Source organism: Gopherus flavomarginatus, chromosome 9, assembly GCF_025201925.1.
Source record: "Gopherus flavomarginatus isolate rGopFla2 chromosome 9, rGopFla2.mat.asm, whole genome shotgun sequence".
Lineage (NCBI taxonomy): Eukaryota > Metazoa > Chordata > Testudines > Testudinidae > Gopherus > Gopherus flavomarginatus.
In genome coordinates this window covers 56,491,001-56,516,622 of record NC_066625.1, presented here as the reverse complement: position 1 = coordinate 56,516,622, position 25,622 = coordinate 56,491,001, and the positions used below count along the sequence as shown (strand labels likewise).

Here is a 25,622-nt window from a genome sequence, read left to right as displayed (position 1 = left end):
TTTGCCACAAAGATGATGAATGAGAGGGGAGGAAGTTTCTGCAATCATGAATGGGAGTGGAAGGTGGTGTCAAGACTGTCTCACTCAAGATGCAGTCCACCCCATGAAAAAAGTTTGGTATCCGTTGGCTTTAGATCATAGACCAAGATGATTTCAAACTATTAATGGAATAAGCTCAAAGCAATACCCAAATATCTCAGTTACACTAAAATTGTCAAGCAGTTTCTTGTTAGAGAGTTAAGATCTGCTGAACAAGATAGATTAGATACTCCTTTTTGATGACCCGACTATGAGCAAATCCTCTTTTGTGTTCATGTAAATTTCACCTAATTGGAATCTCTTACCTGACAGCCAGACACAAAATTATCCCAGTGGCTTTACAGATGGACATCTCTTCTTATTTCAGACAGCTGTTAAATACTGTTTGTGATCAAATCTAGCACTCATATCATTTATTAGTTATTAAAACATTTCTCCTATTTGTTTTAATAAAATGGTTTAATTGTTTTGTCATTTTAAAATACAAATATACTTCCAAGTCATCTCACAAGAAACGAACAACATTAGCAGTGACCTTCAAAATCTGTAATGAAGAACCACAACATATCATTCAAATATGTATATATTGTTGTGTTCTCTGGTATGTGGCCAGAAACTGGAGTTAATGTAGCAAATTAATAACAGGGTTTGATCTAGCAGATACTTTGTTTCATTGGGAAAATTGTTTTTAGAATTTATTTTTATATAGAACCTTATTAAATGTAATGTGTGAATTCTGAACACCTTGGCAAGGGTGGCACTTTATTAATAAATAACTTGAAATCATAATTGCTTCTGCCCTCCCCCCATGGGTTAGTGATTTAGCCTCAATATCAAATTTACTATATCTGCATGTTAAAAAATATTTCTTCTAATTGCCAGCCCAGCAAAATTAAACTTGACATCTGAAAATCAGGGTGGGGACTCTTAAGAGACTGAAAGAGCAGAGGTCAGAATTTGACAGATAATAACTGATGCGTGAAGCAGAACAGAAGCCAGCCTATTCAGAGCCAGAGCAGTCTATGTGTAAAAAATTCACTTTTTGTCAGTAAAGTCAGTAAGCAACAAACAGGAAGCAGATCCGTTGAGATCCTCACTGTACATACTCACTTTCCAAAAGAAGTGAATGACAAAGGCATCCTCCACATGCTGTTTGGTAGGAATGTAGACAGAACCATGCAAATCAAATTACTGCTGATAGCTACTCTGTCCTTTCAAAGAACGGTCTGTGGTCTCACTAATGGGATAAAATATTCCTGCAGACGCTAAGGGCTGAATTCTGGTCTTTGTACTCAGACGTGTACTGAGGCAGGGGAATAAGGAGGGGACAAGGTGTAGCTCAGAGCCCTTCAGGAATCACTGTGAGCAGTCCACTCTCACGATTACTGCTATTAAAAGTAATATTGTATGCTAGTCCCATTACCACCTGAGGGACTCAAGCAAGAATGCTAAGCAGTGCCATACCCATGCCCCTAAATGGACCGGCTCTGCCACCTGAAGCAGCATAGTTCTTCCGGGAACCTTGGCCTGTCTCTTGGTAGATGTGCTGTAGAAACTCATGGCTCCCTCTCGTTACCTAGAATCTAGATTACCCATGCAGAGAGCATCACGATTTAGTCTTTAATATGGTAACACTTTTTTCTTACATTTATCATACATTAGAACAATCACTCCATTACAAATAGATACTTGACTGACTTCTAGCAGTTGAGGGATAGGCACATTAGCTAGAACCACTGACGTGGCTCCTCAGTCTGCTTGAAACGAGATGACATTAATGTGCACTACGGGAACTTTGAGCACGTGCCAGCAGGATCTAGAATTTACACCACTCTGGTGAGGATTAACGCACCATGTGGACAGGCCCACGTTCTCTCTGGCACTTGGCCTGGGAATTTATCATAGAATATTTTGGCAGCTGTTATGAGTGTTAACTCTTGTGTTAAAGATCTGGCTTTATTTTCCCAACTTTTCTTTCTTAAATTTTTAAGATCTTATTGCAATTTGCAGCATTTGTGTGTTACTCTGGGGGGGATGCACCATGTGTGCAATTTGTTTAATTTCCTCTGGGAAGCTTTTCTTGGGCATGAAACGGAGCTTTGGTTCTTCTTTGGGGTTTTTTTACAGTTCACTACTGCCCAGCATTTCTAATTGCATCTCCAGCATTAGAGATGATATTAAGTGTTGAATGTCAGTCTTGGAAGATTAAGGAAATACTATAGAGAGATAAACAAGTGTGCCCAAATGTCCCATTGTGTGTAATCCTGATCACCTGGTACCCAGTATACCCTGTCTTGGTGCACGGCAGATGAATAATTTCTCACTTCCTTGCTGTGTAAGGATACTCCCTTTCCTGTGGATAGCACTGAACTTGACCCATAATGTCCTGTGTCTGGGATCATAGCTAACCATTGAGAGGTGGCTTCCATGTTTTCCAGTGATCTGCACAGACCTCATAAGGAGACAAAAGGGACCCAATGTAGAGAATGTAGGCATTGCCATACTGATTACTAGATCAGTGGGCCAGCCAGTCTAATATCTCATGTCCAGCAGTGACTGTTGTCAGATGCTTCCAGAGGAAGGCTCTAGAATCACTGTAATGGACAATTATAGAATGTCTGCATACATATAACCACTGGCACAATGATCAACACTCCCCCCACAACACACCTTTCAAGATCCATGGTTCCTACACATGCCTAGCACAACATGTTGTGTAAGTCGTCCCTTGCACTAAATGGCTCAATAGAAACTATGAAGGTGAAGTCAGACAATCACTACTCTCTCAAATGAACTCACACAGGAAAATGATAGAAGATAAAAACACCAGATCACCCATGGAGGAACACTTCACAAACAATTACTCTATACTTCATCTCTCAGTCCTCATCCTCAAAGAAAACCTGCACAAGGCTTTCAAAAGATGAGCCAGGGGCTTAAATTCGTGATGCTACTAGACACACAAAATCATGGACTGAACAGACATGCTGGATTTATGGGTTATTACAGCAATCTATAACCCTTTCACCCCCTCTTTTGTCCTACGACTGCAGAGGTGGTAATGGGCGACTCTACCTTGAATGGTCCCTTACAATATATGCTTACACTAAACAATCTGTTGTCTCTTGTATTTAACTGTGACACTCTCACTACCTTTCCCAGACCTGAAGAAGTGCTCTCTGGGACTCGAAAGCTTCAAGCTGTGTGACTTGAAAGAAGTTGGTCCAATAAAAGATATTATTTCACCCACCTTGTCTATATCCCTTATAAATCAGAGTAAAAATATGCTGAACACCCTGTGAAACGAAACCATTTATTTTCACTCAGCTGTAGGCTAGACTCCCAATCCACTTGATCTAAGCAGAAGGCTACAGTGAATAAGGCCCACCTTCACAGTTGTTGTACTGACATGACTATGTTGATTAGGGTTGTGATTTTTTTACTGATCCAGTTCAACCCCAGTGGATGCAATTACGTTGACAATGAAGATATCTTATTCTGATATAGTTTATTCCTCTTCCTGTATGGGGGGAAAGCTGTATTGCTATAAGCATTCTTATACTAGTATGTCTGCATCCACACTCGGAGGGTTATGCAGCCTTAACTACACTGGGATAACTGAAATAGTACAACTTTTGAGCATAGATAAGATCTAAGGCCAAGTGCACACTACAAAATTTTGTCAGCACAGCTATGCTAATTAGGGATATAAACCCCTCCTCCCCCATTCCACCCCCTGCCTCCTAGCCAACATAGCTATGCGGGCAAACCCCCAGGGTAGACGCTGCTATGCTGACAGAAGAGTGCTGGTGTCGGCCTAGCTAATGTCTTTTGGGGAGGTGGTGTTGCTCTACCAGCAGGGCTATGTCACAAATAGCTGTGTAAGCTGTATCGGCAGAACCTGGATAGTGACTGTAGACTAGCCCTAAGACCATGCTAGAATGAGCAACTCGCAACAAAACTAAATATAGAGAAAAAATCCCTCCTAGGAATGCTCCTCCATAATATGATGGAACTTCCCTGGAAAAATTCAATCAGCTATGGGCTGTGGCTTGCGTGTGGAGTAAATGACTGAAGCAATTTCTATCAGAAGGAGACCAGAGGAAGGATAAATTGAGATTCTGTCACAACAGCAGCAATAAAGCTTCCATCAGGACCTGAACTCTGAAGACATTGGACGAAAGCAGGTGGCAATCAGCTGTCAGTGGGGTTACTAAGTCTCTTTCCTACTTTGGTCCTCAAATGGCAAGTGTAGGTTTGTTTTTTGTTCTTTATTTTAATCACTGGGACAATGGCTTAGGGTTTTATATGCTCAATATATGTGAGATGTTAAACATATTTCCACCACAGCAGAACAGAAATAATGCTAGCGTGTGGGAGGGTGCAATTTGCTGGCAAGGATCAGATGGGCATCTCTAACAATATCAATTTACTGTGGTTACACCAGTGGTAGGGGTGGATTCACCATCCCCTTCCCAGCATCTTCTGTGCAAGTTGTTTTGCCTCCGTTTCTACAGAATGTGTATTTTGCTGGTAGAGGCACTTGTCTGGGACTAGTAGGGGCCATTCGCCTTCTCCCCCCTTTCTCTTCATCCCGGGACTCACTGTAAGTTTCCACTAGAGAGGAAGGAGCTGCCGCTGTCAGGAAACTGTGGCATTGGAAGCTTGTAAAAGTGCTAGTAGTAGCAAAAGATTAACCACAGAAGTTAAACATAGCACTGGGGGAAACAAAGGCTTCCAAATCCAAGGAGCCACATGCTGCTCAGAACCACTGAAACGCAGGGTCCTTAGTTCAGAAGCATAACAGCAGTTGCACAAGGCTACAAGTCAATAATCAGTTTGTGAAGTTCATTCCTAAATGTCGCTCAGTTCCTTTCTCTTAAAGTCAGTAGCTGAAGCCTCAGTGTATTTGCTTTAAAATGAAATGTAAGAATCTGGCTGTTAGTTGCCAAATGGTTCCTCCGGAGTCTCAAATCTTGCCAAAGGGACCTAGTTCTTGGTAGTTCTGGGGGAAAGGCAATATGTCAAGGCATTTATAAAACAATAAATCCTTTGAGGTCTGGGCATAGATGAACTATAAGAGTAATGAATGCTTTTGGAATCTTCATGTTGGACAGTAAGCAATTTGTAGACGGACCTGTAATGTCCTGTGTGTGCTTGTACAACAGCTCATTTAAGCTTTTATATGCTACATAATGCAATACTACTATTTAATTCTTGTAACACTCATGTAATGTATGGCACCATATCTTTATACTATAGCCATTATAGAGACAGATAAATCAAACTCCTCAAAAGTTAAAATGGAGCCCAGAATGTGAGTCAGTGGCAGAACCTGGAAACAGAACCCAGGAGTCTTGGCTTCCAGGGCTATGCTCTAAGCTATGCTTTAGACATTGGGCAGTTTTATAGCCCCCCTTTCCCTCCCATTTTTTGGGGGTAACTGGACTTTCCCTAGTTTGGTGGCCCTCACAATTTTGTGAATATAATTCACCATTGACACTTCCATATAAATCTGGAAGTCAGTAAGAAGCGGCCAAATGCAAGTAAAAATGACCCGGTACTGCAAAGCCTCCAATTAAAAAATATAAAATAAAATAATCACTGCATGCAACAGTGAAGGAGAAGATGGTTCTTGGCAGCTACTATTGGTGCTTCAGACCAGTTTAATACTCCATAGGGTTCCTGTGCACACTTAGTCTCACTGCACATCCAGGCATTGCAGCAACTTTTTAGAGCCTAAGATGCTGCATCTACTTTAGCTAGAGATGGATTTAGTGATGGGAAGATTCTTCACAGTTAGAGCAATTCCAAAGATAATACACAAATAGCGTAGCTGATACGTTGGCATGATGATAAAATACTTCAGCTGTTCTCCTGTGTTGGCTTTAATGGAGCCTCCCTGTAAAAACTAAGATAGGCTAAAATCATTTGTGCAATCCCATGACTGTGAAACAAGTTCCTCAGGCTTTTATAACGAGACTATCAAGTTACCATAGACTGAGTGCATCACAGCATGTTGCTGTCTTGCAGGGAAGCCCTGGCAGGAGTGGATAGTCTGCGGGTGGACTGCCTTTGTCCGTTCTTCTCAGAGAAGTGCACAGTAGCTCCTCTTCCACAATAGTACTCAAAATGGAACCCACCAGTGATCAGTATAGTCTCTCCACCTTTTCAGCATATCTGAGACGACCTGGAGAGAGACAGGGAAATACCATGGGCTCTCATGCCACCAATACACTGATGACAAATAGCTTGAGGTTGTATTGGAACAAACACAAAATCAGCATCCAAGTAATTAAATTATCTATTCAAAAGGATGAAAAACACCCTAATAGTAGATCTAATGAGCTGAGGTACAAATAAAATACATTGTATGGCTGCCATAAAAATTAACTCCACATATACTTAAAGGTTATGAAGTTCTAACTACACATCTAGAGCAGAATCCTGGCCCTGCTGAAGTCAATGGAGTGTTGTCATTGACTTCAGTGGAGTCAGGATTTCACCCTTAATGTTTAAAACACAGGTATAATGCTGATTTGGGGAAAGTGTTTGTATATCACTTTCTTGGCTTAGCTAATGGAAGTTTTAGATTATTATTGAATAAGGAGAAATCATGAAGTCCTTTTCCAAAAAGTTAAAGGTCACAATTGACAGATTTCCAGAATAAGACCTGCCCCATGAAGCTAGAGTAAAAACCAAAGAGAAACACAAAAAGGCATTATTTGCTTGTCTTTGGCGCTATTACTAGGTTCATTTTTACATTACATCTTTGCTTTAAAATAATTCAATATTTTATTCAATAAACTTGGTTGATCTTCTGAGGTAGGCTGGATAATGAAGCTCTCTAATCCATTGGTAAGCTTTAGAAAAAAATCCAGTTGACTTTGCACAATAAACCTCTGACTGCTAGAACCTGGGTCTGGACAACAGGAAGTGGATTACTCTACAGTTGCCCTCTACAAGCATCTGGCACTAGCCACTGTCAGAAGACAGGATACTGGGCTAGATGGACCATTTGTCTGATTCAGTATTGCCTTTCTTATGTGCTTATGGATCGTCATCACAGACTGTGATGAGGACTAAAAATCATTTTTTCCTGAAAATTTTATTTATGTAGCTTCTAATGTGCATCCCTTATAGATACTGAAGGGCAGGGCTGGCTCTAGCATTTTTGCTACCCCAAGCGACGGAAAGAAAGGAAAAAAAAGCCAAGCTGTGATTGGCGGCACTTCAGCGGCAGCTCTACTGCCGCCACTTCATTCTTCGGCAGCAATTCGGCATCCGGTCCTTCCCTCCAAGACTGACTGAGGGACCCACCACCAAATTTCCGCCGAAGAGCCGGATGTGCCGCCCCTTTTCGTTGGCCGCCACAAGCACCTGCTTGCTGCGCTGGTGCCTGGAGCTGGCCCTGCTGAAGGGCGAGCCTCTGAATGTTTGGAAATTCAGATATTAATGCGTTACTTCTATCTAGCACTTTGTAGCTTCAGCTCTTATCTGACAACCAGAGAAACTTCACACAAAAGCACTGGAAGGAACCTAAGGATTATCTTACTTATGGTGAAACAGAGACAAAGATGTTAAATGACCTGCTGATGGTTACAGTGGGAGTCAGTTTAAGAGGTAGGACAGAGGAACTACTGACTTTCAGATCTGTGCTCAAAACCATTTCTCCCTCTCTGATAAATGCCAACATTTCAGATACATTTCAAATTCTGCTCTTGTCAGATCTTTTCATTCAGCTAAATTGGGCTGGAGATCTCTGATGCACTACCTCCCTTTAGGATATTTCAGTACTTGTTGTGTCTGGATCTGATGAGATGTAAAGTAATGTTATGGCAGGTGTCACCAAGTGACACTGTTACATTTAGTCTTCCAAGTTCTTTCTTAGCGTACGAACAAATGTGCAGTCTTGGAGGGACACACTATGTGTTATTATATTTGAACTTTGTGAGCAGCAGGAGAGTTTGCTCTCTGACTTGGTCTCTAATTAGCAGCAATTCTTGAAGTAGAGTTGCTCCCTGGGAACCAGGCATTGGTGTTGGGCTGAGATTCTTGAGAGAAGAAATTGCTTACATGCCTTTTGACCATGTTTGGTCCAGGACTGATATATGCATGTAAATAAAACAAGTTATGCTTAGACCATTCCCAGACACCATATCACGAATTTCTCCACCACTGCAAAATTGACCTGCAAGACCCTGGGGACATCTGCTCCTGCTCTGCAGGAGAGCAACAATAACAAAAGAATAGACTTTCTTGTAGTAAGTTAGCACACCCACCTTTGGTGAGAACTGTTATATGTAGAGGCAGTAGGAAAAATAATTTTTGAAAAGTTACTTTGTTTAAGTTCTGTTGGTTGTTTACATTCTGGGAGGGGTTAAACTTGGTTCTTGTTTTTTCTAAAGTGATTTGTTTAGCAATACTTACAGTAGATATCTTGTGCGCTTCAGAATGGTGTCTGCTAATCAACTTACATAACTGTTCGCCTTTGTGATTTCAGTGCAAGGAATTCACTGTCCACTCTGGCTATGAGGTGCTTCTCCAGCGAATGTTGGATGGGAGAAAGATGGCAAAAGATGTGGAGGACTTGCTCAAACAGAGGTAAGAAGTGGTGGTGAAGGAGGTATGAAAAACTGTTTATGAACTCATCTCACCTACTCCTGAACACTCTTGCAAGAGATGCAGGAGGATTCTGCGGGTCACTTCAGAATTTGATTCAGAGAGTAGAGTCATACATGCTTTTAATAGAGAAATCTGTACAGAAATGATCTGAGGGCCAACGAGTTCTTAGCAGCAAAGTCAGACACCACGTTGGCATGTGAATCATTTGAATGATGACCCCTTCCCCCTCCCCCACACTCCGCGTAGCTAATTTAAGACATATTTCCAAAAATGAAATGAATGAAAATAAACAATGTCACAGTTACACCTTGTCATGCAGTTAAACAATGCTTGGAGGAGGAATCACAGACATGAGCAAGAGGAAAGGCTAAGTCATCTAGCCCTCTCTATCAATGCAGGATTTTTCCCCTTGCACTATACATAGAGATAGACCTGAGTTTCAGAGTTAAGATCCAAATTTTCCCAAAGATTCTTTTTGAGGGGGGTGCAATAGGAGGAGGTTTGGAAGGACTTTAGATCCTGAGTTCCATTCAGATCCATCTCTAATCAGTTCTGTGTCTGTAAATACATACTTAATTACACACGCCCAATTTATTGACTAAAGCGGCAATCCTCTTTATTAACATCCAGAAGCAAAACATCACTGTTTTCCCTCGTTCACAGAAAGCCAATGCTTCACACATATTATAATATGCTATTAGCCGCAGTGAGTCAATTTCCTATAATGACTGAAATGTGATCTTTCTTTTGGTGTAACCAGGGGTATGTATGGTAGCTCTGTGTAGACTTTTGCCAGGCATTCTAGGATTGACCATATTATTCTCCCATCTTTTCAGGACTAGCTCTTTGTTCCTAGCTCCTCTTTGAATATACAGTATGCATGTGTGTCCATTTGCAGTCTGTTTTTCACAGGTTGTCCCACAGCAACATGTGGTGGTTGCCATTAGTTTCTTGGTTTAGAAAATATATAGAAACAGAGGCCTCTCTTCATTCTCATTTTTGTCCTTCATTTTTAGCTGAGACTTAGAAAAGTTCTATTCAGTATTTAGTTCCAGTTTTAATTGGCTGTGTTTAACAACTAAGACACCATGTACGCTGTATGGTGCTACCCCAAGGCTATTAACTCATTGAAATGTAAATAGTCTCCCAAAAACATTTAAGTGGTTTGGGTTGATTTCCTTGGATGCTATCGGAAATGTCTTTTACCTGTGTCACACAATCCTGCAGCAGTCTCATAATGACATTAGGTGAACTGTACCCATTTGAAGTGATTTTTGGTGGCTCCTTAAACTCCTGGAGATCAAATCCTTTCTTGCATGTGTCTGTAGCAGCTAGGAATTATAGTATGTGATTGAGATTATGTAGGGGTGGAGGTGGGGTGTTTCCATCATTTGCAGGATACGCCTAACCATGGCTTGCAGTATGTGCAAAAAGGACTTCCCACAAAGCAGGAGAAAGATTCATCTCAAAGACATTCTGAAACAAGTAGCTGCAGAAATCTCTCAGAATTGTTCTTTCCATGAATTCTCACCCTCCTGCAACCCACTCCTCTGATCCGTAGTCGTGTATGTGTAAGTATGTGCACACGTGCGGCGGCTGTCAGAATCTCTTTACTTTTGGCTAGAAATGCATTGGAGCTGCCTCTTCCAAGAGTGATGCAAGTGCATGTTGGTGAGAAGGACAGAAGAGGGAGAAAGATGGGACAAACCAAACCTTTATTCTTGGAAGCCACATGAGTCATAGTCAGTGATTTTATCACAGCAGCTGCTGAAGGGGCCTTGTTGACACCAAGAATGGGTGCAGTTTTGCCACCTATCTCAAATGCAAACAAATTCTGTCCACAGCTATCCTGTTCTATGCACGAGGATGGCGTAAGATTACAGGGAGGATTAGGACAATGGTTCTTTAGGACAAACATCAAATTTAACTCACTCATGTTACATAAATGCTATGCATGTAAGATTGTTCGGTCCTTCCATCCCTGTTCCTTTCAGTCTGGTTATGTTTTCAGGCACTCTTCACAAAAGCTTAGAAACTTACTTTTTGTTTTAAATGAGAACTATGGTTCTCCTTTATGGGGCCCAAACACTGATTCTATTAACAACTCCTGTAAGTCCCCTCCAGCTTATCAGCAACCTTGGTCAACCTACGCATAGATTCAGTACTGTCAAATATGGGAATTCAAAAGTCATAAGTCATTCCCTCACCTCGGCCCCAAAACCATGCAGTTTCAAGAAAATGCATTTTGCCCTCTGATTTTAGGACCTTTAAAGGTTCACATTCTGTGCAACTCTCATTAAAAAAAAACATAAGCTGAGAGTCTCATGCAAATCACCCGACTGCAGGACCTGGGGCTTTTGGAAAAACAGCAGTAACGTGAGAGCTGGCAACACCCTTTGATCACCATAGCGCCACCTGAGTTTAAAAGAAGATTCCATATCTCCAATTCAAAACAAACAAACAAAGAGCTCTATCACAAACCCCTCAATTTACCATGCAGCTTTTGTTCATGGATGATTATCCACATTTTCATGCCTATAATCACAGAAGAATCAGACTATATTAACACAACAAAAATTAATCACTCTTTTCCCATGTGCAGGGAGGAGAACTATAAACTGTCTAATTGGCTGCTCCTTGCTGTACAACTATTATTATTCAAATACAAGCCTCTTCTTCAGAACACACACGTATTACATACAAATCATAAGACAAATGGCTTCTAAGGACTTTATTAGAGCGAAGGGAATGAGAATCTTGTCACCATGTTAAACAATTATCTGCTCTCTGAGCTGCACATATACAAGGGGACACAATAAGCTAATATATGACAAGATCCCACTTCAAACAGTAAAGGCTCAGAGCTCTTAGAGGTCTGTTTTCAATACTTCCTTAGCAACTCCAGTTTTCACTAAAAAAGCTTTTGGTAGTCCAGGCATCACCCTCTTTTGAACACTGACATGGCATTACTGGCAAGGGCCTCTATTTGTTGCATAAGCACTAGTGGTTTTGCAATGCACTGTGCTGTGGTTTTGCTTTGCAAAAGATTAAAACACAAGGAGTGTGTGTAATGTACACATTTGCTTGAACCAATTTCCTGCACATGGAAGTAAGGCAGCAATTACAAATTAAAATGTAGATATTTTCTGTATTTAAAAAAGAGAAATGGCCAGGTTAAAAATCATATCTTAAAAAATAATAAAGTGGCTCCAATCCTCATTTGGGGCCATGAAACACACAGTGCATCCAGGGTGCACATGCAGAAAGATGGCTTTAATCCACCTTTGCACTCCCCTGATCCTATGCAGGTCTGGCCCCGAGGGGCCATTGCAGCAGGTAGAGAATTACTGAGGAGTCCTGGCTACAACCCTTTTCCCCAGCCATGCCCCTCCCCCAGATGCAAGGATGGGCCTGTGGTATGGAGCCACTATGCAAGTTCTGTGCTACCTGAGGATTCGCCTACACTTGGGTGATCATCCCAGGGCTGGATACATTGGCTGTGGGGCTGCTTTGTGCTGCTCCAGTGGAGCAAAAGGCCCAAACGCAGGTGGGAATTGGAGCTGAAGTTCTTATCTAGAGCAATGACAGCATCTCTTATTTTTAAAAGAGAAATGAAAAATGAATTTACTTTTCACTCTTCACTCTGCATTTCCTCTCACTTTATCCAATTAAAGTAGACTAGTCAGTTTCACTTTGAAGGCATCTCTTACAAATCTACTGTTTTAAATAAAGGTAGTGAAGTGCCCCTGGGATCATACTTGATATTTAGTTCCCGTTAGCCCCAGAGGATCCCAAAACCACTTGGACATAAGTGGCTGCATGTGCCCATTGACCACCACTTGGAAAGGGCATTCACCTCTAGGGTGGACTGCAGCACTAAGCGGGCAGACCATACAGGGCGATGGTAAAAATGTGAAACGTCAGCAGAATAATTTATTCAAAATCTGAACTCGAGTACAGCAGGTTGTAAAGTAAGGCCTATCACAGCAAGTGTATACAGAGAAGTGTTTGAAAGGCAACTAGGTCTCTTTAAAGACAGAATCAATCAAATCATCTCATTGTGGCAGGGACTTGTCTGAATCCATATGGAGAACACCCAGTGTACTACACCTCTACCCCGTTATAATGCGGTCGTGGGGAGCCAAAAATCCCTACTCTGTTACAGGTGAAACGCTGTTATATCAGAGTAACGGTGGCAGGGCTGCAGTGGTGATTTAAAAAGCCCGGGGCTCTGGCCGCAGGGAGCACCAGGCCCTTTATATCGGCGGTGCAGTCCTGCTGCTGCAGCACCAGGGTAGCAGCAGCAGGGCTCCAGCAGTGATTTAAAGGGCCTGGAGCTCCACAGCAGCCGGAGCCCCAGACCCTTTAAAGTGCTGCCCAAGCCCTGCTGCTGCAGCCCTGGGATAGCAGAGGCAGGGCTCCAGCGGTGATTTAAAGGGCCTGGGGCTCTGCAGCAGCCAGAGCCCTGGACCCTTTAAAGCGCCACCAGAGCCCTGCTGCTACCGTGCTATATGCAAACCCGTGTAATGTCGGGTCGTGTTATAGCGAGGTAGAGGTGTACTTGTGCCAGATAAACAACAAAGGTCAGAGTGACAAATCAGGGAAATGAGGCTAACAATTTAAATGGGGCCTGTCAGGCCAAATAGCCATACACTTGTCTGGCAATTCCTTTAGGATACAGGGGATAACTTTCAAAAGTGCCCAATTAACTTAGGAACCTCAGTCCCATTTCCAAAAGCAACTTGGGTTTCTAAGTGTTTAAAAAAAGAACGAGGAGTCCGGTGGCACCTTAAAGACTAACAGATTTATTTGGGCATAAGCTTTTGTGGGTAAAAAACCCACTTCTTCAGATGCATTTTTTTAATGAAAGTTGCACAGAATGTGAACCTTTAAAAGTCCTAAAATCAGAGGGCAAAATGCATTTTTTTTAAACCTCATGGTTTTGGGGGCTGGAGTGAGGGAATGACATGTGACTTTTGAATTCCCATATTTGACAGCACTGGATCTATGCATAGGTTGACCAAGGCTGCTGATAAGCTGGAGGGGACTTACAGGAGTTAATAAAATCAAGTTTGGGTCCCATAAAGAAGAACCAAAGTTCTCATTTAAAACAAAAAGTAGGTTTCTGAGCCTTTGTGAAGAGCGCCTGAAAACATATCCAGACTGAAAGGACTAGGGATGGAAGAACCTAATAATCTTACACGCATAGCATTTATGTAAAATGAGTGAGTTAAATTTGCTGTTTGTTCCAAAAAACCATTGTCCTAATCCTCCCCATAATCTTATGCCATCCTTGTGCATAGAACAGGATAGCTGTGGACAGAATTTGTTTGCATGTGATATAGGTGGTAACACTGCACCCATTGTTAGTGTCAACAAGGCCCTTTCAGCAGCTGCTGTGATAAAATAACTGATTACGACTCATGCCCAAATAAATCTGTTAGTCTTTAAAGTGCCATCAGACTCCTCATTGTTTCTGAGGATACAGACTAACACAGCTATCCCTCTGATACCAAGAGTTTAAGTCACTTTTGAAAATGGGATTTATGTGCAAACGGGCACTTGCTGGGGACTCTACTCATTTACACCAAGCATACACCACTCAGCTATAGACCAACTTTTCCACCCAACCGTGAGCCAAGCAAAAATAGAAGAGTCAATTTAATAAAAAACATGTATTCTCTCTAAGCAGATAAGAGCTTCTTCCAAGTCAGAGGAGGACATCAGTGGGTGTCTTTTTAGATGAGCTCTTGCTAGCAGTGGCACTGGGGAGAGAGAATAAAGACAGCTACAAACCAATTGTTTGCATCTCAGAGTCGGCTACAAATGCATTCTTGCAAACATGGGCCCAACCTCAACAGAAGAAAATAACTAAGGAAATTTTGTTAACAGGGCACAAGCGGAAGAGAGATATGGGAAAGAGCTGGTTCAAATTGCTCGAAAAGCAGGAGGACAAACCGAAATCAAGTAAGTCTTTTTCGAGTTTGTTGCATTAAAGTGCCTCCTGTTTGATAATCAGAGACATGGCTTCACTGAAGAAAGGGTCAGGAATGTCCATTTCACACTGAACTAAGCTGACATTTCAGTTGGCTTGGGAAGCCTTATTATCCAGTAAAGCTCAGTTCACCTCATGAAGCGTTCTTTCTCCATTTGGCCCCTCTCGGCAGCTTGGTAATAAAATGGCAGTTGTTGCTGGGAGTTTCCTGAACAAGTTTTTATTTCAATATTACTGACCTCTGCAACCGGTCTGTGAAGGAATGAAAGGGAAAAGAGATTTGGACTTGGGCAGCTCTAGAAATCTTGGTAAAGCTTATATTAGAGATATAGGCCAACTTCTATAGCCACTTGAAATGCTTTCACTCTTCAGCTCTATTAAGTAATATACTGCAGCATGCTAAAACAATACATGGTGCTTCTCCATGCCCTCTACTGACAGTATGTATAAAGTGGTGGAAAAGAGGAGAGGTATGTGTTGGCAGGGAATTCGACTTCATAAACAGCACTGCAAGACTGCTGCTATTTCTGATTGACACGGCAGTAATGAGACATCCTGTCATTACAGCTATAAGTAATAAGTAGTAATAATGGTGTATTAAGGTGAAAGAGGATGAAGATTTGGGGTCACAGTAGTTAGGGCTGAAAGAGTGGACTCCAATCTACACAAACCTGCACTAAAGATCCCTAGGGTCACCCACCTCCTTCAACCCAGATCTGATTTCATAATTGCATCCTACTGGTTTGGTCAATTTATCACTCACTTCCCCCAACGTGCATATGAATTTCGGTTAGTTTTTAATGGAAAATCTGACCTCAAACCTGTGGATTATTTCCTGGGCACCATCATAGCATGCAAGTACCAATCAATCACCTGTATCACTGGCCCTCATATGCTGTGACATATCCCAGATTAAAGGGCCTACGGGGAAATGCTGAATTTGACTCTGGCCATTAATTTGAACTCTTAGATGAGCCTAGTGAAAAGCAGCGTAGAGCTTCGAGGGACTCACACTAAGGGACATCTCTGGCATTATTTTTCTTCGCATGCTATCCCTTTCCTTTGCTGTGGGTCTCTAAGAAAATCCAGTAAGTTAAAAGGAAGAATTCTTTCAGCTGGGAAAATCAGTTTCTTGCAATTCTTGCAATTTCCATTGAAGATGGTTTTAAACATTCTGATGGTTCATTTCATAGAGTGAAAATGAAAAAAAAAAAAAGACTAGTGGTTTCAGAATTAGGAGAGTGGATTAATGATGGACTGTTTTGTCTCCAGTAAATCTATATGCCTTTTAAAAGTCCAGGACTTACAAGAAAATTTCTTCAAAATTTCCTTCCTGGCAAAGTAGGGCCGGCAGAGATTGTATATACAGAAATGAAGGGCTTTGGCTGCTGTCCTAGAACTTCAATAGGCAACCTATGGAAATTGTGTCCTCAGTAACTATAATAATTTGATCTAAAGATAAGTCTAGGTTTCAGCATTGGGATATGAATCTGAATTTCCCTAAAGTTTAGGGATGTTCAGATCTAGGGCTTGGGTTCAGGCCCATCTCTACATTATACTGGTATTTATAATACTTTGTCATGGACGAAGAGGTGAATACATTGTCACAGTGTGTTGTAAAGCTCATTTAGAGAGGAATGTTTCTATAAAACCATGGCCAGACTAGTGGTAGTGATCCTTTTCGCTATGATGCATGTTGTCCCAGATGTCTCACTGTAGTGGTATATTGGGGTTGAGAAAGAGAGAAAGTGCCTTTCATCACTCAGCATCCTCTCTGATTGTTTAAAGAGCCACACAGATGGACTGAGAAGTGATTCTTGTCCAGAATATGGGGATATAAACCAGACAAAACTGAGATCTAAGCATGGCACATAATGGCATGACTAATAATATGTAGTTTTTATAGCCTATATTTTGACACCATGTCAAGTTTTTGTTTGCTTGCCTGGATATATGCTGCAGACAGTAACTCTGCACCTAAGAAGCAGTTCAGTCAGAGAGACTCAGAGTGGGAACAAACATACTAGTGACAGGCATGTATCAAAGGGCCATGTTAGTCTGGATCTGTAAAAAGTAACAAAGAGTCCTGTGGCACCTTATAGACTAACAGATGTATTGGAGCATAAGCTTATGGTGCCACAGGACTCTTTCTTACTTTGTAGTGATAGTCAAAAAGTTTCTAAAAGAATTGCACCACAGCTAACCTCATATTCCACATTCTAACTGCCTAGCCATGAAATTAAACAAAACTTGTACATCTATGTGAAATAGTGAATAGTCTGTCACTCCCAATAGTATTCCAAAATTTAGACTGAACTAGGAATAAAATGGCTCGGTGTGTTCAAATGCAGCTTTTGAAGCTGCATGTGGGCAGCAGTAAATCTGAAATGTAACCTAAGGATTTTGCTAAGCATTTGAATTTGTGACTCATATTTAACAATTAGCAGGAAAAACAGCTTCAGTTCTTCTTGCAGAACACTTTAGTGAACTTCCTGTGTCATGCCATATATAGAATCATAAAAGCTAGAGATGGAAAGAAAAAAAAAATCGCAGGTCACTCAGTCTATCTTTCTGCCAGTACAAGATTGTGCCCTTGTCTTTTGTCCAGCCCAGTTTTAAATGTCTCTAGGGAAGGGGCTTTCCATCACTTTTCTCGGGACATTATTTCATATTCTAGTAGAGTTCAATGTCAGGAAGCTTTTCCAGATATTCAGCCTAAAAAAGTTCCCTCTCTTAATTTCATCCCATTACTCCTAGTTTTTTAGGTTGATACAAGGGAGGAAAATTTACCCCCATAAATACCCAATCCCAGAGAACATCCAGAAGGCCCCAGAGAGAAACAGTGGCAAGGCCAAGATTTTAATTTGATGGAACATTACCAACAACTACTGACAGAAGTGACTGATGAACTAGTTGAAAAATATCCCCATGGCTCCCGCAAGTCATAGTGATTCTCTAAAGAACTTACATGAAATGAAGCAGGAAGGCAAAAGGGGCTGGAGTGCTTAAGGAATAAAACCTACACAGCCCCAGTCCAGGAACAGCTGGCCTACTGACAAAGAACCACTGGCAGACCCTCACTGCAGACAGAAAAGCAGCCAAGGGAACCTTCCTTCCAGACACAATTGCATCTGCCAAATCACAGATAGCAGAACTGTGACATGCAGCAAACAGCTGAATAGGGCCCCAAATACCCATGCCAATACGAACAGTTCTGCCCAACTTCACAGTCAGTGGTTGTCACTGAGCACTTTAAGCTCCCCTGGGGACAGGAGATGCAGAGGCTGGGATCCTCTCTAACATCCACTCTACCTGAAGAAGTGGCCTTGGAACTAGAGAAAAGCTGCAAGAAGAAACTACTTGCAGTACAGGAAAGCCTGATCAGGTCTTCACCTCAGCCCAGCTGGGATGGGAAAGGAATGAGGCTAGGAGACTAAGCAGCACCAGTGAACACTGGTAAGAGGGAGCAGTCACCAGGGTTCACCTCTGTGAGCTTGCTGCCTCCTCTTTACAGCAGATACCTTGGGTTGATAGAAGTACAGCCTGCAGCTAACCGTTGTGTGCCATTGAGAGGAGAGAGCCGAGGGCTGGCAACTTGCTGGTCAAATGGCTGGCTGCCCAGTTCGGGCTTGAGGGAGGACCAAGCAGCCAAGATATGGATCCTCAGAACCAAAGATTCATGCAGAGACTGGGCCCCAGAGGAAGAGACTCAAGGCTAATTCTTAAGGGGTAACCAAACTCTTTTAAGCCTCCTATAAAGTTTTGAATGAAGTTACTCGTATTTTATCCAAACCAGCCTGCCTGTGCATCACATGCCTAGGACAGTTTGCTGTGATAATTCCCTGGTAAAATTAAAAGATTCACCTCTCCTAAATTGGATCCAACACAACAAAGGCCTGGCCTCCAGTGATAATGGAGACGTTCTTGCCTTCTAATACCACATTCAATTTTTTTTGCCTGAGTTTAGCAGCAGTTTCGCTCAGGAGGCTGCATCACAAGTAACACCTAATGATTTCTTAGTTACTCAATATAGTAACTGTTTCAGGTTCACCACAAACAAATTACTTGGCCAGTGAGAAGGCTTGAGTGGGGATTCTAAGGTTGTACAATCAGGAAAGCAGCCATGTTTGGGGAAATGGTAGGAAGAGGAATTTTGCCATAAACTTAGTTGAGTTGTTACTAATAACTCAATGGCATCATTTGTACAACAGAAAAGTTACCATAACCAAGGCCAGAAAGTTTTCAAAATATAATTTTAGTTCAAAAATATTATTTATAAATGAACCTGAAGAAGAACGCAGTCTGAACACAGGCATAGGAGTCAGGAATTGCGAAGTTCTAATCCTTTCCCACACAAGTTCTAATCTAATTCACACACGAAAACATCATTAATATGGAGTTAAAGTTGCAGGTACTCAGCAGCGCTCTGTGCTCCACTAGCCCTTCCAGAACAGAACGGTTTGAAAAGCTGGGAACACAAAATTACGTTGATGCTCCCTGCACAACCTCACCTCTGCCCCCAAGGGGGTGGCAATAGAAGCCAGGAATACAACAGTACCTCATCCCTCCCTAGCAATCCTGCAATTTTCTCTGTGGTGCCCACAACTTTAAATCAGTACTTTGTCTGCTGGCCCACTGACCCCTTCCTGCTGCTCAGAGGGGTGCAGTGAAGATGAGAAAGCCCTTTGAAGATTAAAAGCACCATGCATGTGTTAAGTATTATAGTGACAATTGTCAGATTGATTTTATCAACTTTTTAAAGCTATTATATTTTCAGCAGTAGAAATAATTAAACAAAATGATAAAAATTGTATAAAGGTACAAAACCTCTGAAAGAACATAAATCATAATAATGTAGGTCTGTTATCAACAGAAAAGAAGAATTTGCTCGGAGATCATTCCCTTTTTTAAACACTTCCTGCTGTTATTCAACTAGATTATTGTCCTTTTCATCCAGCCTAGCAACCTGCACTCCTAATCTCTGTCTGGCTTTCCTCCCCAAATTATTTCTACTTATGTACCTACCAGCCACTTGCTGCGCCATGAGTCCAAGGGAAGGTGTGGTCATCTATTCAAATACAGCCACAACCCTGTAGCTTTTCTCAGTGTTTTGTGTGTACCCAAATATGTTATAATGGCAGTTATCACCAAGTGATGTTGTTATACAGTCTTCCACGTTTCTTGTCTTAGTGTGAGAGCAGATGTTCAGTCTTAAGAAGACATGCTGTGCATTGTGAGTTTTGATAATACAAGGTTCTAGGTAGAAGCAGCTGTGACAGCAGCAAAGTGTGCTCACTGTACTGGTGTCTGATTAGAGTTAATTCTTGTGGCAGTTACTCTCTGGGACCTGGGCATTGGGGTTAAAATGATCCCTGGAAGAAGGGATAACCTGCATGCAGTTTGTGACCACCTCTGTCCCAGTACTGGTGTATATGTCTCAATAAGACAAGCCATATTTAGAATTTCCCCAGACTGCACATCCCTGATTTCTCCTCCATTGGGAAACTGACCTGTAAGCCCCTCCCCTCCTCATCCCCCTACAAACATCTGCTACTGATTGGCAGAGGGACAACATTATAATAAAGCACAAATGCAGAATGAGATCTGACACTCAGCGAGCTAAACGGAATTTTACTAACAAAACCGGTTAATTAGCAAGAAGAAGAAAACGTGGTGTCTCCATCTTTATCCCCATTGGCACTAGCACACTGAACAGTGACTTTCATCGGTAGATTCCCCTGTTCTGGTACTGACCTCAGTATTTATGTCAATGAAGGACAAACAAAAACGTTTTCAGCACTAGTCCAGAAAGCACAGTTGAGACTTGGCCTTTGTGGGAATGAGCTCCAGGAAGTGCCAGTCCCTCTTTGTGAACCGGTACTGAAGATGGCCATGTCTGGCCTACACTAGTTGGGAAGCCTCTCTAAGTCAGAGATCCGAGGAGGCCCTATTGTGGTAATTCCATTTCCTCATATAAGAGAAGTTGCTGCTGGTTACCATGGTAATAAAAACTGTTGGCTAATATCCAGCTGCATAAAGTTATTTTATACAGATAGCCTGATCCAGGCAAATGTAGGCACTGTAGCTTCTTGTTCTTGGAGCTCTGCAGCTGTGGAAGCTACTTCCGATTTGGGGTGGAGTGAGTGTATCCCTTTCTAGCCTTGTAGTCCAAATTTAACTCATTGGTTGGGTGGGGGCATTAGCCAGGGCTCTGGCTAATTTATTACAACACAGTAAAGGAGACAGAGGCCTGATCCCGGCTCCCTTACAATGAGCTTTTCTCTAAGCATGTTCACCTTAGAGTCTCAACTGTCCACTTTGGCTCTTGTGACAGGGAAGGAGTGGAGAGACTGGCTGGCTACTTCTTATACTTTAATCACCTTCATCCTCCAGTGTACTTTGGGACCTCCCATCATTGGTGCATTTGGGATGCAGGGAGTTGGGAGGCGCTAGTGAAAGAACTGGAAAAAGAGGCCACCAGACCAGAACTTCAAAGGGAGGAGCAGGGTATATCAGTGCAAGTATGGTCAAGGTTTTCAGAGCTTTTCATTAAAATAAAGTCTGAGATATTTGCATGTCTGCAACCTAAATTTGTACTCATAGTCTCATCTGCATGAATGTTAGATGGGGGAGGAGAGAGGACGGGTTTAGGACTTTTAACTTTCTCCAGGCTTTGGACTTGAACATCACTCTGAAGCCTGAGACACCAGATTGTCATATCTGGGCAAAAGTAGCAAAGATATGAAAAACATCCATATGTTTCACACAACTGGGAAAGGATGTCTCAAAGGATTTTTAAATCTGCAAGGTTTTTCAACTGAATAACAAGCTAGTCTGAGTTTGCAAGTGCCCAATGGTAGTTTGTTCTATGGTCAGCAGAGTTAGATACATGTAGAAGGAGTTTTTAAAGTGTATTAGAAACAAAAAGAATATTAACAATGGTATTGGTTCATTAGACCATTAGTAGATGGAAATGGTAGAATTGTCAATAATAATTCAGAAGAGGCTGAAGCGTTAAATACAAAACAGAAATATTTATTGAAGAAAAAACTAATGTTGTAGTTATACCATATGATGAGGCTATCACTCCTTCCATTTCACTAGTATCTCATGAGGAGGTTAAACAGCAGATACTGAAGTCAGACATTTTTAAGTCAGCAGGCCCGAATAGTTTGTATCCAAGACTTTTTAAAGGAATTATCTGAGGAGCTTTCTGGATAGTTAATGTTGATTTTCAACAAGTTTAGGAACACTGGGGAAGTTCCAGAATATTGGAAAAAAGCTAATGTTGTATCAATATTTAAAAAAGAGTAAATGGAATGTCCTGGATAATTATAGGTTTGTCAATCTGACATTGATTGCAGGCAAGATAATGTACTGCTGATATTGGACTCAATTAATAAAGAATTAAAGATGAGTAATAAAATTAATACCAATCAAAATGGATTTATGGAAAATAGATCCTGTCAAACTAACGATTTTTATGAGATTACAAGTTTTATTAAAGATAATAGTGTTGAGGTGATATAATAATAAACTTTTAGACTTCTGTAAGGCATTTGACTTGGTACCTCGTGATATTCTGATTAAAAGACTAGACCAATATCAAATTAACATGACACATATTAAATGGATTAAAAATTGGCTAACTGATAGGTCTCAAAATGTAACTGTAAACAAACAGGTGTGTTTCCAGCTGGGTCCCGCAAGGAGTGGTTCTTAGACCTATACTATTTAACATTTTTATCAGTTACCTGGAAGAAAACTTAAAATCATCACTGCTAAAGATCGACTATCTGATTACAAAGCTGGCTGAGGCCAAAGTTGGAGGTGTGAAATTTAAAGATTCATCTTTAGAGGATCTTCAGTATGCAGATGATGATGCTTTACTTGGAGAGACTATTGACCAACTACAGCTAATGCTGGAAGAGCTGCGAAAAACTGCCAGAATCTATGGGACTTAAGTTCAATGGTGATAAAACCAAAGTTATGCATGCCGACTATAAAACAGAAACCAATAACCTGCGAATGCTGCATGTAGATGGCAAAACTACTCATCCATTCAATGTCATTATCTATCTAGATAGTCAGCTGACAGCAGGACGTTCCTTACCCAAAGAAGTCGCACATTGGATTGATTTTGCATCAATGGCATTTCAGCATCTTCAGAGGCCTCTGTTTGGGTGGTGGGATCACTACCTAATTTGTAATGAAAGAGGTGCCAGGACTCAAAGCATTTAGGTGCTGGGGTTCAAGCAGTTTTTTTACTTTCATAATTGATGTGGCAAGCCTGGAAGTAAAAGAACAAAGTGACTGCAATGGGATGGAGGAGAGGGTGTCCTCTCCTACATGCAGAAGAAGTTACATTTTTATAGGAGACTTATACAGCTGAAGTTGACAGAAGTAGAGCATGAGGCCTACCACAAATGAGATTGGAAGATGCAATTTTAAGGGATTCAGGAAACCTAAATTGTCCCATTACTGACTTTTGCTGAAGGAAGACAATTTGTTAGGAACCATTCAACATGAAAATCCATTTTACTCACCACTACAGTTACAACACAGCCATGAGAATCTGCTGGATGAAAGTTTCAGATAACACAAAAATTGGGGGAGTGGTAAATAAGGACAAGGACAGGTCACTGACACAGAGCAATCTGGATTGCTTGGTAAACTGGGGGCAAGCAAGTGATATATTTTAATATAGCTAAATTTATACCCCTAGGACCAAAGAATGTAGACCATACTTACATGATGAGGGACTCTATTCTGGTGAGAGTGACTCTGAAAAAGATTTTGGGGTTGTGGCAAATAATCAGCTGAATGTGAGCTCCCCATGTGATGCTGTGGCCAAAAAGATAATGCAATCCTTGGAGGAATAAAACAGGAAAATCTTGAATGGAAGTGGAGAGGTTATTTTACCTCTGAATTTGATATTGGTGCAACTGCTGCTGGAATACTGTGTCCAGTTGTGGCATCCACAATTCAGGAAGGATGTTGGTAAACTGGAGAGGGTTTAGAGAAGAGCCATGAGAAAGATTAAAAGGTTAGAAAACATGCTTTATGGTGATAGCCTCAAAGAACTCATTCTACCGAGCTTAACAAAGAAAGGGATAAGGCTTGATTAGATCGCAGTTTATAAGTACCTACAGGGGGAATAAATATTTAAAAATATGTCTTCAATCTAGCAGAGAAAAGAACAACATGATCCATTGGCCAGATGCTTGACAAATTCAGACTGGAAAAACTGCATAGATTTTTAACAGGGAGGGTAATTAACCACTGGAACAATTTACCAAGGATCATGGTGAATTCTCCATCAGTGGCAATTTTAAAATAAAGACTGGGATGTTTTCTAAAAGATCTGCTCTAGTAATTATTTTGGGGAAGTTCCATGGCCTGTACTAGACAGGAGGTTACATTTTCTGGCCTTGGAATCTATGAATTAAAAACTAGTTTAGTCCAAATACTGGTAGTTTAGAACCAAGCCAGATGTTTACCATGGCCGTGGAAGGAAGAGAGGGGATTGGTATTTAACTGGTCTCCTGATATGTAGCTGGGGCTCATACAGAGGTGAAAGTAAGCTGGTACAGTCTGGTATGGCATACCGGTAAGAAAGCGGCCACCTGTATGCAGCCAACTATACCAGAAGAGCCGCTGAGCCAGGAGGAGCAAAAGGGGCAGATGTCCTGGGATCTGGTGATTTAAAAGGGCCCAGGGCCCTTTAAATTGTCACCGGAGCCCTGAGTGCTGTGGCCTGGGCAGCGCTGAAGGGCTAGCTGGGAGAGTCTGGCCCCAGTCCCACCTCTTCCAGGAGCCCAGAGCCGCCCCCCCACCTTGCCCAGGACCCTGGCCACTCTGCAAACCGGTAAATTACTTTCATCCTGTGCAAGGAAGTTTCGTGCCCTAGGCAAAACTTCCACCTTGCGTCCCCCACCCCCAGCTAACCCTGGCCACAGCAGCTAATCCCGCCCACTGACCCCTCCCACCAGAGGAGCCCCCCCCCGGCAGCTAACTCTGCCGCCACTGCAGCTAACTCAGCCCGCCACCCCCCGACCTGGGGAACCCCCCCTGCAGCAGCTACCCTCCCTGAAGCTAACTCTGCCTGGGGAACCCTCCCCCCATTCTGCAGCAGCTAACCCTGCCCGGGGAGCCTCCCCCTTGCGGAAGCTAACCCCACCCCTCCACGGCAGCTAACACCGTCCCCGCCGTGGCAGCTAACCCCGCCCGCCACCGTCCCCACACACACCCAGGGAGCCCTCCCTGCAGCAGCTACTGCCCCCAGTGGAAGCTAACCCTGCCCGGGGATCCCCCCCACCCCGCGGAAGCTAACCCTGCCCGGGGAGCCCCCCCGCCCCGTGGAAGCTAACCCCTCTCCGTCCACGACAGCTAACACCACCCGGGGAGCCCGCCCCAGCTCACTTTCGCTCCGCCTCCTCCGCTGAGGACGCCAGCACCTCTCTAATTTTCCTCCCCTTCCAGGCTTGTGGCACCGATTGGAGGAGAATTCTCCTCTCCTTCCAGGCTTGTGGCACCGATTGGAGGAGAATTAGAGCAGGGGCTGTGTGCTCAGAGGAGGAGGCAGAGTGGAGGTGATCTGGGGCGGGGAGCAGTTCGCCTGTGCGCCCCCGCATTACTATGGGCAGCCCTCCCCGCGCCCCCCTGCCCCAACTCACCTCCATTCCACCTCCTTGCCTGAGCGGGCTTTTAGGCTCCCTCAACCACTAGGCGCCCTAGGCGGCCACCTAGTTCCCCTAGTGGTTGCACCAGCCCTGCTTTCATCCCTAGGCACAGAGTACACATAGCTGGTGGGGAGTGTTCTCCTTAGGGCTGAAGAGTCTGCATAGCAGAGGCAATGGTCTAATTCTCCATTTTTAAAAAGCCACACTTTTTACAAAGAGAACATGATGTATCGTGTTGCTGTTATTTATAAGAAATATGATTGAGGCAGTGGTATTTTCCA

At 42.5% G+C, this 25,622-nt stretch overlaps 1 protein-coding gene across 2 annotated transcripts in view; it reads left to right on the top strand.

The window, feature by feature from the left end:
• Window positions 1-25,622, top strand: part of PSTPIP1 (proline-serine-threonine phosphatase interacting protein 1) — a 91,406-nt gene that overhangs the window by 26,322 nt on the left and 39,462 nt on the right. For both annotated transcript variants that reach the window (XM_050967029.1, XM_050967030.1), the window contains exons 2-3: window positions 8,543-8,643; window positions 14,557-14,631. In XM_050967029.1, the coding sequence (XP_050822986.1) occupies window positions 8,543-8,643; window positions 14,557-14,631 (176 nt within the window). The remainder of the gene's footprint in view (window positions 1-8,542; window positions 8,644-14,556; window positions 14,632-25,622) is intronic.